Source organism: Dipodomys spectabilis, unplaced genomic scaffold (assembly GCF_019054845.1).
Source record: "Dipodomys spectabilis isolate Male_0828 unplaced genomic scaffold, ASM1905484v1 ptg000081l, whole genome shotgun sequence".
NCBI lineage: Eukaryota > Metazoa > Chordata > Mammalia > Rodentia > Heteromyidae > Dipodomys > Dipodomys spectabilis.
Window position 1 is genome coordinate 3,915,145 of NW_024870758.1, and position 14,237 is coordinate 3,929,381.

At 34.8% G+C, this 14,237-nt stretch overlaps 1 protein-coding gene across 1 annotated transcript in view; it reads left to right on the forward strand.

The window, feature by feature from the left end:
- The window catches only part of Thsd7b (thrombospondin type 1 domain containing 7B), an 817,905-nt gene that overhangs the window by 589,300 nt on the left and 214,368 nt on the right, over window positions 1–14,237 (forward strand). Inside the window, exon 14 of the mRNA XM_042683500.1 lies at window positions 7,738–7,916. Within this exon, the coding sequence (XP_042539434.1) occupies window positions 7,738–7,916 (179 nt within the window). The remainder of the gene's footprint in view (window positions 1–7,737; window positions 7,917–14,237) is intronic.

Sequence of the window (14,237 nt, forward strand, 5' to 3'; positions counted from 1 at the left end):
AATGAATTATTTGATTTTTTTTAGGAGGTGGGGAATGAGAAGATCCTGTATCTCCCCCGTGTTCATAACCAGTCTCTTGGTCAGGTCTGATTGTTGTGTTTGGTTTTCCTGTGGCTTGATTGGTTTCTTAAGTCTTTTTGTTTGAGCAGGCAGAAAAATGCTCTGCATTACCCAGGATGTTGTGATCCTCCTCCCAGGCTAGTTCAGTGAGAGGGAGATCTTCTTTGAATATCACAAGAGGGAGATGGCTGTTTCCTCTAGTTTGGAGATGCTGTGATGAGGCTAGGTTCTGGGTAGAGTTGAGGCCTTTCAGCAATCAGCAGCTTTTCCCTGAGGGGCTAGCTTCTGAGATAATCACAGAGCCCAGCCTGGAACCACTCTCAGGGTTTATGTTTACTGAATTTCAATTGATTGTCTAGGCTGCTGTATGGAGGGGCAATCTCTGGCTCTGTTTACCCAGTGAAGTCACTCCTCTAGGGGCGTATCTTGCTCTGCCTGGGCTGGGTGACTTTCCTCTGGGTGGAACTGATCCTGGCAGGTCGAGTGAGGTTCCTGTGACCTGATAAATGACTATTTTGTTTTCTTTCAAGGCCTGAGTTGGAGCTAGCTGCTCAGCCAGGCTTTTGTCAGTATCAAAGATGGAGATCTCTGTTGGTGGGGGAGGGGTGGCCTTCCATCCTCTGCTCCTGGAGAAGGAGTGAGGATGTCTGGCTTCTACTCACCAGAGTCTTGGTTCCTGGGCTGTCTCTGGTCCTTGACAGTTCTTGCTGGTGTTGAGTAGAATCTGCTCCCCCACCTCATCTGGCACCTTTGTCCCGGACTTTCTCTGTAGGTATGGAGGCTACGGCTGCTGCCACTACCACTGCTGCCACTGCTGCTGCCGCTGCCACTGCCGCAACTACCAGCAAATGCTCAAATCTGTCTCCTTGCCTGGATTTTCTCTCTCTGGCCAAACTTTCTGTACTGTGATGGCACACTTGGTGTGATTCTCTAGACTAAGACTGTTTTCTCAAACACTAACACTACTTTCCATGCCAGAGCTTGTTTAGCCCCAGCTTCTCCTCTGCCATCTTCCTCTGAAACCAGTACATTTCTTATCAAACATTGTTGCTTCCTCCTTTGTTTTCCCCTACCATCCCTTCCCTCCCACCTCTTCAACTACACTCCCCCGCCCACCTAAATTGTAAAGTTCGATTTTCAACATAGTGTCTTGTATGTCTTATTGTTACCGTGGGTCAACCTGTATTCCTATATAAACATTTTGTTTTTTCCCTTCTCCTCTGGAAATGATAACAACATCAAATACAATGAAACCAGGGGTTATACCATGGGAGAGGAACAAACAATGCATAACTATGTTTATTGCAGCAGTATTTACCTTATCTATAAAATATGGAACCAACCCAGATGCCCCTCAGTAGATGAATGGATCAAGAAAATGTGATATATATATATATATATACATATACATATATATGTATATATATACATATGTACATATATATGTATACACACACACACACACACACACACACACACACACACAAATGGAATTCTATGCCTCCATCAGAAAGAATGACATCGCCCCAGGTCCAAAGAAAAATAGGTCCCATGGTATATATCTGGGACAAATAGAAAAGGTCAAAAGCTATGTACATATGACCAGATAAGATGAAGTTAAGCAAAATGGACCCCAAGATAGGGGCACAAGTGATTTTATCTTTCTTTCTATTGTTTCTAACGTATTTATAAGGGACCATGTGATTTTCTGTTGCTTTGTATGTTCCTCCCCCATGAGACTTTTCTTCAGTTAACGACTCAAAAACTGGAAGAGGTGCTGTAGCTCAAAATGGCAGAACAGTAGCCTGTGCAAAAGAGCTCAGGGACAGCACCCAGGCCCTAATTTCAGGCCCTATGACTAACAAAAATATATTTTACTTCTAGTACTGTGTTTAAATTATGTGAGTATAGGGTCAGTAAGTCTAGAACAGTACGGTGAGATGTTTGTTCTTACTTTACATAGTAGAAAAATATAAATGAATTAATGCATGCTATTTTGTTTAGTTTAAAATCATTTCTTTGTTCACATACATCCTTCAAAACAAATGTAAATGAGAGCTAAAACTGTTTGAATGATGAAGATAAAAAGGAAATGTGCAGCTGAGCTTACAAGAAGTAGATGTAGTAAAGAGAACAGTATACTAAGAAAAGTGTGCTTATGCAGATGTACTTTTGCTGATTTTAAAAGAGGCAATGTTTTAGGATTGGAAAGTCATTTCATTCTCAGTCCCTGGGGTTTAATTCTATTTCCAAGATCATTAAATAAATATTTCCATTTCTAACATAGGAGATACTATTAATGGATCATATTCAGTCCATCTTTATCTATAATAAACAATTCTAAGCACCTACTTTGGATGAAATATTCTTGCTTAGTGAATTCTAAATATGTGTTTTTTTAACTAATGACTACTTCATATCTAATACCATATGTATATAACCTTGGACAAAGTGTGGTCCTAGCAATTTATTTTCCAGATAACCAGAAATATAACAATATAACCAGCAATACAACTTTTCTCCAATTTTTGGTAGAAACACTGATTATATGGCCTTATGAATATTGCCAAGCATTTTCTAGATGGAAATACTGTCTGTGGCATATTTTAAGAAAATTAGTTTTAAGGTATTAGTCAAGTCTCTATAGTTAGAAATTGAATTTGTAACCTGGCAGGTTAACCTTATACTTACATTTCATCATATTCTGTTGCCCAAAACTAATCTGTTCAATTATGAGATAGGAACAGGCATATGCAATTATTAATAGTTTTCACTTATGGCATGTCCTTTGAGGTGTAATCTACATGGAAATTTTCTGGAATAATAAATGTCTGTTTAGTCCTGTTGAGTTTCAAATTAGTGTACACTCACTGAATTTATAACCATTTCTTTTTTTTTTAGAATTTTTTTTATTGTGAAAATACTGTACAGAGGGGTTACAATTACATGGGTAAGATAATGAGTACATTTCTTATCAAGCATTGTAGCCTCCTTTGTTTCCCCTTCCCATCCCTTCCCATCCTCCCCCCCCACCCAATCCTCCCCGCTCACCCCCACCAAAGTTGTAAAGTTTGTCGAAAACAAACTATTACCATTTCTTTAATGAACATCGTCTGAGTTCACTTCTTTATTTCTAAGCAGCCATAGTATATTTATGCATTTACTTCTTTTCATTGTTAAGGTGATGTTTAGGGGGGTGACAGTTACATAAGTAAGGTAATAAGTACATTTCTTGTCAAACTTGTTACCCCTTCTCTCATTTTTCTCCAACTTTCTCTTTCCCCATACCCCCATATATTCCAACATATTGTCTTGTGTATATCGCTGTTGCATTGGTTCCCCTCTTGTCCTTTGTCTCACCATTCTGTTGTTCCCCTTCTCTTCCCTAATTCAGATAACCGTATATACAATACTAGGACACCAAAATCCAATACAGTGACAACAGGGGATATACCATAAGGGGAAGAACATACAAAAGAAACAAGAAATCACGTAGTACATTAAAAACAACAACAACGAAGCAAAACTTCTTGTGTCCTTGTCCTGGAATTCATTTTGCTTAGACACATCTTATATGGTTATATTTACATAGCTATTGAGTTGTTCTGCTCATCTGCTAAGATTATCCTAGATGTATACTATTTATTGCAAATAAGAAAATGCTATTGCATTGTTTGTGGGAGTGTAAACTTGTCCAACCACTCTGGAAAGCAGCATGGTTCCTCAAAAGACAACACATAGAGCTCCCTTATGACCAGCAATCCCACTTCTGGGCATTTACCCAAGGTAAAGCTACCAGCACAACTATTTGTATCACAGTATTACTTACCATATTTAAGACATGGAACCAACCCAGTTGCCCCTCAGTAGATGAATGGATCAAGAAAATGCAATATTGATACACACGTACACACACACACACACACACACACACACACACACACACACAGAGGAATTCTATGCTTCCATCAGAAAGAATAACACCACCCCATTTGTAAGGAAATGAAAGTCTTGGAAATAATCATTTTAAGTGAAGTAAGCCAGAACCAAAGAAACATAGGTCCCATGGTTTCCCTTATTTGCAATAAATGAGTTCACTTCTTATCATGGTAAAAAAAATGTATTTCAAAGAGGCTTGATAATCAAATCTTTTGATATGAAAGTGTAGATTGAAAATTTTAAATATCATTTAATTTAAAGAATATCTAAAATCTGCTCTAAATAATCTCTAGACAGATATTCAAATGTTTGACATATATTAATAAGATGTCATCTGGAAATTTATATTTGAGGATTCATAACATAGATGCTATAAAAATTAAAATCACATCCGATATTCTTTGGCTCTTTCCATTTGATAGCCAGTGAAATAATTTTGTGACTTGGTTTTTCTGTAAAATTCTATTTTCAGCCCCATTTTAATCCTTTATGTTGCTTTTATTGTTCATTAATGTTGAAGAAGTGCACCAAAGTCTTTGGAGATGATTGTGGAATTAATAGTAAATAATAATGAAAGTCTTTTAATCATCTCAATTTGTATTTTTTTAAATTCAGAGTTTCTTCTAATAACTTGAATTTAGTATATTTTTCTAAATGAAGATTATTTGGATAATTTAATTGTAATATTAAGATAGATGTAAATATAAAATAATGGCAGAAAAGGAGGAGGAAGTATTGAGAGAGAGATGAGCAAAGAAAAAAAACAGTGAAATAGAGACAGAGAGAGAGCAACTGATAAAACAGTTTTAAAGACCCAAAAATGTATCAGGTAGAAGGGAAACATGTGCCTTATTTAGAAAATATATTCATTTTCAAACAATATGAAGAAAAGAAAAATTGAGTAATGGAAATAGGTAAAATTGTAGGAAATTGAAAGTGTTCTGGTACATTTCCTTTTATTATTTCCAGGATTGAAGAGGTGAGCAGATTTGAAAACACTTGTGCAGAATGAGTGAGAAGAAAACTCAGATGAATGAGCAAGCAGCAAAGGAACTTAGCTTGTGATAGGGAGTATATTGGTAGTCCTGCTTTAAACACATATAAAAATGGCAATTGTCTGAGGTGTCAACATATATTGCATAAGGACACCAGAACAAGGAGGTCATCTATGTTGTCAAGAATGGTTGAATTAATGAACCAGGCAAGGGAAATAAAATACTATATGGATGCAGGTACAACTCTTGGAGAAGATGCAGGAGAGGAAAAGCCAGAAAAAACAAGACTGGCTATAGTTCCAGCCTTTAAATTACATGGTTGAGATCTCAGTCTATGGTAGATTTCTGGAAATGGAGTTTATTTTATAAAGTTTATTTCATGAAATTGGAAACCATCACTTAGAGCTTTTCATGAAGAACCTCGGTGTTTATTTTTGCTTTGTTTTATGCTTATATCATAAACCATAAACCAGTAGGCTGCTATTACATTTTTAAGCCAGTGGAGAAGCTGTATAGATTTTTAAAAAGACATGTTAATATAAACTTTAAAAAATATTTTCAAATATATTTTTGTCCTTAGAGTTTACAGATACTAAAGGGGAAACTTTGAATTTAAAATCAAAAGGAAACTATTAGAGAGAATATTATATTTTTCTGAACCAGAAATGGGAAGATTTTAAACGAAAGAATGAGTTCATTCTATATACCACAAAATTAAGAAAAGTAAGGAAAGAGGTGGGTGAAAGAAGATTGAGAATGTTGAACACTGATCAAGATGCATTGTATTCATAAACTGCTTTGTTTTAACAGCAGAAAAAATAACTACCAGTGCATGTGCAGAATGATAGGACAGGGTCTAAGACAATATGAGATATTTATTTATCAATTTTTATTTATTTATTGTTGGTACTAGGGCTTGAACTCAAGGCCTCACACTCTCCTTTGGCTTTTCCCCTTAAGAATGATACTCTACACTTGAGCCACATCTCTTCTTTCAGTTTTTTACTGGAAGGAAGCATCTTAGGGACTCCTGTTCAGGTTGTTTTGGAACTATGATTCTTAGCTCTCAGCCTCTTGAGTAGCTAGTATTACAGGCATGAGCCACTATTGTCTGGCTACAGAACTGTTATTTTGGGTAATTTGTTAGTTTTTGGTTTTTGTGTAGCAGATTTAAACTGATTTTTGTTAACTCAGAACAACCCTTATTATGTCAATTTTTCTATATATCAAGAATCCAGGCATAGTTTCTTCTCTTTATCTTCTGTCTAATGGAGCAATCAAGCTATAATTAAGTTATAGACAAAGTTGAGACTAATTAGAGGCTTTACAGGTAAAGATCCATTTCCTTACATTTTGGGCAGAATTAACCTTCAGGTCATTATCTCTCCACAAAGGGCCTAGACCCTCTTTTAAGTGGTTCCATCTGATTAAGTCAGGCAAACCCAATATAATTTCCTTTTGGGTTAACTGAGACATATCAACGGAATTTTCACATTAATTATACTGTATATTCCCTTCAACTTTATTGTACATTAAAACCTAATACTGGGAATGACATCAAATCTCATTCTCAGTTACTGACATGCTCATGGATGAGCAAATATTCAAAAATGGACCATGAGAACAAGAATCAGATGGTTTTGATTTTAATTCAAATGAAAAATGAAAGCATTAAAATTATTTAGGAAGAAATTGATGGATGGCCTTAGTTGCATACATGTTGAAGTTGGGGTTATTGTGTAAGAGTGACTTAGTAGGTGTTAGTGTTCCAGACCCTAAATAGCTATCTAGCATTGCAAATAGGAGTGATAATTAAAACAATGTGATTATCCCAAGCTTGGAGCAAGAAGGGGTTGATAAGACTGAGTAAAATGAGAACTTTTGAAGCTTACTCTCACTCGTTTCCCTTGATTCTAGTACAATATTCTCATTGTACAAATTTTTACTATTGCTCTACTGAATTGCTTCATTGCTTCTTATCAGAAACTAGAACTAATGGCATGCCTCCCTGGTTCTTCCGTTTCACAGCCTCTTGTGGTATAAACAGAATAGCACTATTTCAGTTATTATTCTACATATCTAGCTCTTAAAATTTTGGTTTGTTTATCTGAGTATTCAAGCCAATGCAGCCATATTGTTGGGAAATCTGAGCTGTGATGATGGAAATAGAAAGTGAACTTGAAAATAAGGGAAACCATGGGACTTATGGGACACACGTGTTTTGTTTTTTTTTTTCTTTTTTGCTCTTGTTTCTAATGTATTTAAAGGTACTATGTAATTTTTTTTGTTACTTTGTATGTTCCCGCCCCCCCCATGGTAAAACCTCTGTTTTCACTGTATTAGATGTTGGTATAATTTGGGGAGGGGAAGGGAAAAACAAATTGTTTAAATAGGGATACAGGTTGACCCACTGCAACAATGAGATGTACAAGACACTGTGTTGAAAAAGAACTTTACAATTTAAGCCCGGGGGGGGGGGGGGGGGTGGAGGGGAGGAGGAATTGAGGTGGGGCGGGGGAAGGGGGAAGTGTAGTGGAGGAGGTGGGAGGGAAGGAATGGTAGGGAAAAAACAAAGGAGGAGGCAACAATACTTGATAAGAGTTGTACTCATTTCCTTGCTCATGTAACTGTAACCCATCTGTACAGTATTTTCACAATAAAAAATTTTTTTTTAAAAGAAAGTGAATTTGATCAGTACATTTTAATTGCACTTCTTCCTTTCACTGGAAGCTTTTTCTTTCAGGTTATATTGAAGAAGAGTGTAACATCCCCTGCCCGTTTGACTGCAAGTTAAGTGACTGGTCTAGCTGGGGTCCTTGCAGTTCATCTTGTGGGATTGGAGTGAGAATTCGATCCAAGTGGCTAAAAGAAAAACCTTACAACAGAGGTCGACCATGTCCCAAACTGGATCTCAAGAATCAGGTAAAGTGCATGAAATAATAAATAAAACCTAAAACTACCGTAATTGTGATTTCCATTTGAATATGAAGCTTCATTCTTATTACAAGTAGTTTTCAAGATTTGAAGAAGCTTATCCAGGGCAAATACTAAGATGACAGAATTTGCAGTAGCTTTGCCCACACCTAGGTAATGAATTTAACTGGTGTCCTTAACAATAAATGAATTTACAAAACTATATTCAGTGGATTTTAAAATAATCTACAAAAATGCACTTGTATTTTAGTATAAATAGTAAAATTTTTATGAGAAAATATTTAGTGATTTTATCTATAAGTTTCAAAAATGGTGTATTTTACCTATTTATTCTCATCATTTTTATTATCAATCTTGCCAGTTCTTTGGTGTTGTTATAAGTTTCCTTTGTCTATTTCTCTACACACTCCCCCAAAGCTGTATCTACTTTCATAACTAAATCCCTGATGGATAATTTTCCATATAATGTTTAACAAAACATTCTGAGAAAAGTTGATTACAGTGTTTCAGTTTGCTTTACCTACAAAAGTCTAAAGATTAATAATAATAATAATAATGTGACTTTCACCAATGGTTACATATTGATTAGTAAATTAGGACTGGTATTTCAGTTTCTGTATTTTTTAGTAAGTTGAATAAGATGGAGCTGTTAAAAGTTCTTTTTTTCTTTGAGAAAAAAAGTGTGTCTTATATGAATATGTAGATTCTTTGTGCCTGGGGAACTTTTAACAGAAGAGTTACACAGGCTTCTAGCACTAATTTTGTTATATTAATTTTTGTTTTACAAACCCCATTTTTATCAGATTATTTATAAGATATTAATGTAGGGAAGCCTAATACATCTACTTTTAATTAATTTAAATTGTATATGTGGTATTGCTTGCCCTAAATCTCATATGTCAACTCAAAACCAATATCAGTAGCTGGCTTTTTCTTTCTAGTTTTTATAAAACACATATAACTCACTGAAAATGAGGGATTTTCATTTCACCAAGAAATATTTAAGTTCTACAACAGGCCATAGTATTCTACACTAGTTTTTTTTTAAGGTTTATAATAAAATAATGACATACTGTCTTCTCTCAGGATGTAAATCTTTTGAGGAAACAGTGTAGCACATCGTGAAAATCCCCACAAGTACATGAGTTTGGTGAAGGCAGGACTAACATATGATTCGTAAAATCAAGGAAGAAATAATCAGAATATTTTGGGGAAACCTTACAAAGAAAGGAATAATACAGGAATTATGATCAGAAAGATGACTTGCAGGTGAACGTTCTATATGAACAGTACTTGACCATCCCTAGGGAATTTATCGAGAACTTAAAATGGAGAAGATACATGAAGCATTGAGGATTATAGTAACTGATGATCATTCTTATTATGTCTTTCTCAAAGCCACCAATGAAATCTAAGTCTTTATAATATTCATATTAAACACTAATTTTAATACTGCCATTTTAGTAACAAGGAAATTATTAAAGGAACGAAAGGACTTCATTTGAGCACAGACTCAATATATAAAATCTATAGCACAGAGGCTATGGACTTAGTGCATGAAGCAAAGTGTACAGAAACAGGTCTATGAAATTTGAGGTTATGGAGAAGTGAATGGAATTTGAGTGCCTGTTACTTAATTGACATATAGCACTCATGACCTCAAGAAATTGCAGAAGTTGGGAATTAAACCATGCTGAAGAATAAGTTAGGTGAGTTCAATAAGTGAAAATTAATTAATGTGATGCCTATCTACAGGGCATAGTTTCCAATGTTTATTACTTTCTTCCATGAAGACAATTGTAGTTTTCTAAGAGTACTTGATTTTCTGATTGAATTATAAATAGAATTCAGGATAAAATTATTGATGTAGATAAGTGTTAGATATTCAGCATGTTTGTAGATATTGCATTAATGCTGAATTAAATCATTACTATAATCCATAGTTTGTATAGTTTTAAAATGCTTTCTTTTGTTGAATAGCAAAATATAGCTGTATGTATTTATAAGTTACATAAGATACTATGAATTATGAATATAATATAGCATAATGAAATCAACGAATTAATCTCTCTATATGTATCACCTCAAACACCCTTTAACATAGTGTGTATATTTTAGCAATCCTATGTTTCATTTATATTAACTGCCCTGCATAGTAGACCTCAGTTAAAAACCAAAATCATTCCTCCTGCCTACTGAAAGCTTTACAACCTTTTTCCATCATCTCCCCATTACTATTTCCTTCCATCCTCTATTAGTACCACTCTACTTCTGTTTGGATAACTGATTATTTTAGAATCCTTTCTAAGTAAGAGCCAATACTCCTTGTGTTTCTATATCTAGATCATTTATCTTAATATAATATTCCTCAGTTCCATTCATGTTCTCATAAGTGACTGAATTTATGTCTTTTGAAATACCAAGTCGTATCCCATTGTTTATGTATACCATATTTTCTTTCTCCATTGCTATCTGTGGATAGAATATCTGATGCCATAGCTTGACTACTGTGAATAACAATACAATGAACATGAGATATAGCCATTGCATTGATATACTAATTTCAGTTCTTTTGAATAAATATCCACAGAAGAATTGCTGAATCATGTAGTATTCTATTTTTAGTTTATTGTGGAAACTGTAAGTAATTTTCCGTAGGTTGTTCTTTCCCAGAAATAATACACTAGAGTTTCCTTTTCTCCACATATACTTTATATTTTAACATATTAGTCAATCATTGCATTATTGCTTACTCTAGTAAGCCTCCTTCCCATCCATGTCTGTGAATGACAAGGAAACTGCTCTTGGGAAAAAAATACTAAATTTAATAATTACTTTAGGCCAAGACCAATTCCCTTTATAAAGCAAGCTGGCTACCTATCTCTGTGAGTATATGTGTGGAAAAGTATCAATGGAGATTTAATTATATATTTGTCCTTTATAAATTGAATACTTGTGTGTGTTTGTGTTGTATATATGTATATCCATGCACTTACACACACAATATGTGTGTGTGTAAATACGTGTGTGTGTGTGTGTAAAGTATGTAGAACTTTGAGATACAATAAGGAGTTCTGAAGGATTATCATTATTTAGGAAATTTTTCCCAGGTTTTATTATTTGTGTCAATTCTTCTTTAAAAGAGGTCACTATTAAAGTACAGTATCATTGGGGCTGGGAAGGTGGCCCAGTGGTAGAGCGCTTGCCTTGCATGCCTGAGGCCCTGGGTTCGATTCCTCAGCACCACATAAGCAAAAAGAAAAAAGCCGGAAGTGGCACTGTGGCTCAAGTGGTAGAGCGCTAGCCTTGAGCTGAAGAGCTGAGGGACAGCGCCCAGGCCCAGAGTTCAGGCTCCACGACCGGACCCAAAAAAAAAATAAAATAAAATAAAGTACAGTATCAGCACAGTTTTAACCATTAAAGCTCTATTGTAAAAGTTTACTTTTACTATTGACTTTAAGTTATTAATATCAATAATAGTCCATTAAGCTATGCTTATACTATTGATTTTTGTTAATTGTCTTTTAGGTTTAAAACTATTTTTCCATGTTTGGAACCAGATTCATACCCTATACCTATGTACCCATAAATAAGAGCTGTATAAAAAGAAAATGGATTATAGTAGTACTAAAGGCACATGTCTTTAATATACCTGGGCCTCAGGGAAATATGGGTTGCTGAAATTGGGCCTAAACATACTGTTCATATAATTATTGAACTTCTTGTGTGTCAGTGTTTATGGAAACATCAGTCTGTTTATATACACTTACTCATTTTCTTCCTTTGATTCTCTTTAGAACATGAGTTCTTTTTGAAGACAAGAACTATCTTCCTATTTTTGCAACATATCCATATTGTAGCGCAGTCTCTGTAGATTGTCAACTTACATTGGTTTGATGTCTCATTTTTAAAAGCACCCTTCTCTGGGGATGAGTGGGTATCTGGCTCCATAAAAATCAGCAAATACATTTAAAAGCTGTCTTTTATGCTCTAATTCTTAATTTGGGTTCTCAAAATCCTGAACTCTTTCAGAAGAAAGGAAATAAGCACCACCAAATTGTTATTGCCCAAATAGTCTTTGAAGATTTCCTGACTAGTCTTTGGCATTTAGAACTTCATTGAATTTTAACACAAAAATATAAATGGAAATGTTAGTATTAGGTGCAACAGCTTACAAACTGTTCTGAACCTGTTAGCAAAACCAACATTTATAATTTCTAACAAAAAGTCATCCTAGTTTTTAAGCCCAGACTTTTTGAACTAATAGTTCTTTCTCTCAAAATGCCTGTGTCCCAATCTTTGAACCACTCATTCTAAGTATACTTATGATGCTAGATAGTACTGTACTGCTGTCCAAAGATCTTGTTGGTTGGTTGGTACATAAATGCTTTCTACAGTTTATTGGATTATCAAGTCAGTTGGCTTATGTCCTTAACTCTGTTATGCATAATAAAATACATAATATATTTTAATTTTTACAGTCTATAATGTATTGAGAAGCTTTATGTGCACTTATCCTTTGTGTATTTTGTTATTTTTTTTATTTTGAAATGTTGCAATTAGGAGGAAATATGAGGAGAGTAAAGCCTCACTGAACCTGCATTTCCCTTTCTGAGTTCTTCACACAGGAAGCCTAATGATTCTTATAAAACTAAGTTGTTTTTACAAGTTTTGAGATGCTGTGTGTAGTTTGAATAAAAATCTTGTATGAGAAATGTACTCATTACCTTGCTCATGTAACTGGAACCCCTCTGCACAGTATTTTTGCAATAAAAAATGTAAAATAAAATCTTGTATAAAGATTAATTGCATACACTTTTAAAAGATACATACATATACATCCCAATGCAGTTTACAATAGACACATTAAGAAAACAGCCTGGCTGGGCGTTGGTGGCTCATGCCTGTAGTTCTAGCTACTCAGAAGGCTGAGATCTGAGGATTGCAGTTCAAAGACAGCCTGGGTAGAAAAGTCTATGAGACTCTTAACTCCAATTAACCATCAGAAAACCGGAAGAGGCACTGTGGCTCAAGTGGTAGAGCTCTAGATGAGTTGAAGAGCTCAGGGACATCAGCCCAGGCCCAGAGTTCAAGCCCCACAACAAAGAAAAGAACAACAACAACAAAAAAGGAAACAGCCTAGGAACCCTACAGTGGATGAATGAATTAAAAATTACATGTATAGATATTTATGTATATATGTATACATACAATAGAGTTTTATGCTGCCATCAGGAAGAATGAAATTATCATTTTTCAGGGAAATAGATCTAAAAAACATGCTGAGTGAAGTAAGCCAGGCAAGAAAGACAAAGGATAAACATTTTGTCTCACATGTGGATCTTAGACCCAAAATATAATTTCCCATATAACCGCATATAGAGGCATATGCTTATATATACAAATTAGTTGAAAATAGTATATATGGAAGTGAAACTCCATAGATGGAACCTTTGAACAATTAACAGATAATTTAACAAATTGAGTACTAGAAGCTGAAACAAAATTAGAAGAGAATAGGAAGGAGGTGAATGAATGAAAAGGGTCAGGGGCAAATGCAGCCGGAATAGTCAATGTACATATGTAATAAAGGAAATGAAAAGCAAAATGAGTCTTGGGGAGGGGATGACATGGGATTGGGAATAAGGATAGCACATCTCAACACAAAGCACTGGACACTTAAACATGTTAAATTATGATTCCCTGGTAAAACTTTCTGAACTTTAAACATAAAATAAAATTATATCTAAATAAAATAAGTCCTCATTAAAAACATAAATTCAATTTAAATGCATTTTTAAAAGACTTCATGTTTGTAATTAATTTCAAGGATCAAAATTAAAATTTGTGTGTTCTGTAGAAAAAAAATTGATATTTTGAAGGTGTGTTTTCTCAACAGAGGAGACCGCAATTCGCAAAGAAGAAAAATGTATTTCATTTTTGAAACTAGGGTACTATTGTTTTCAAGTAGGCTTTTTTTCCCCAAAGAACTTCAGGTATATTTCAGGATGAACATGTTTTTCTTAAAAAAGGACTTGGGAATGAGGAAAGTTTTCTCTGGAGAAGTAGTTTCTGCTCATTTTAATATTACTTCAGTAACTATTAACAACAGCATGTTAGAAATCAGAAATAGAATAACTTGTTGTGTCTGTATGTTTACCTAGAAAAAATTGACTACACTTAAGGCTTAATTTTATGTAACCAATGGGCTCTTGCTTCTTTCCGACTAAGGATGCCTTCCCCCACCTCCCCCTTCTCCCCCCATATACATAGGTCCTGTTCTAAACCACATTATTCCAGGCAGAGTGC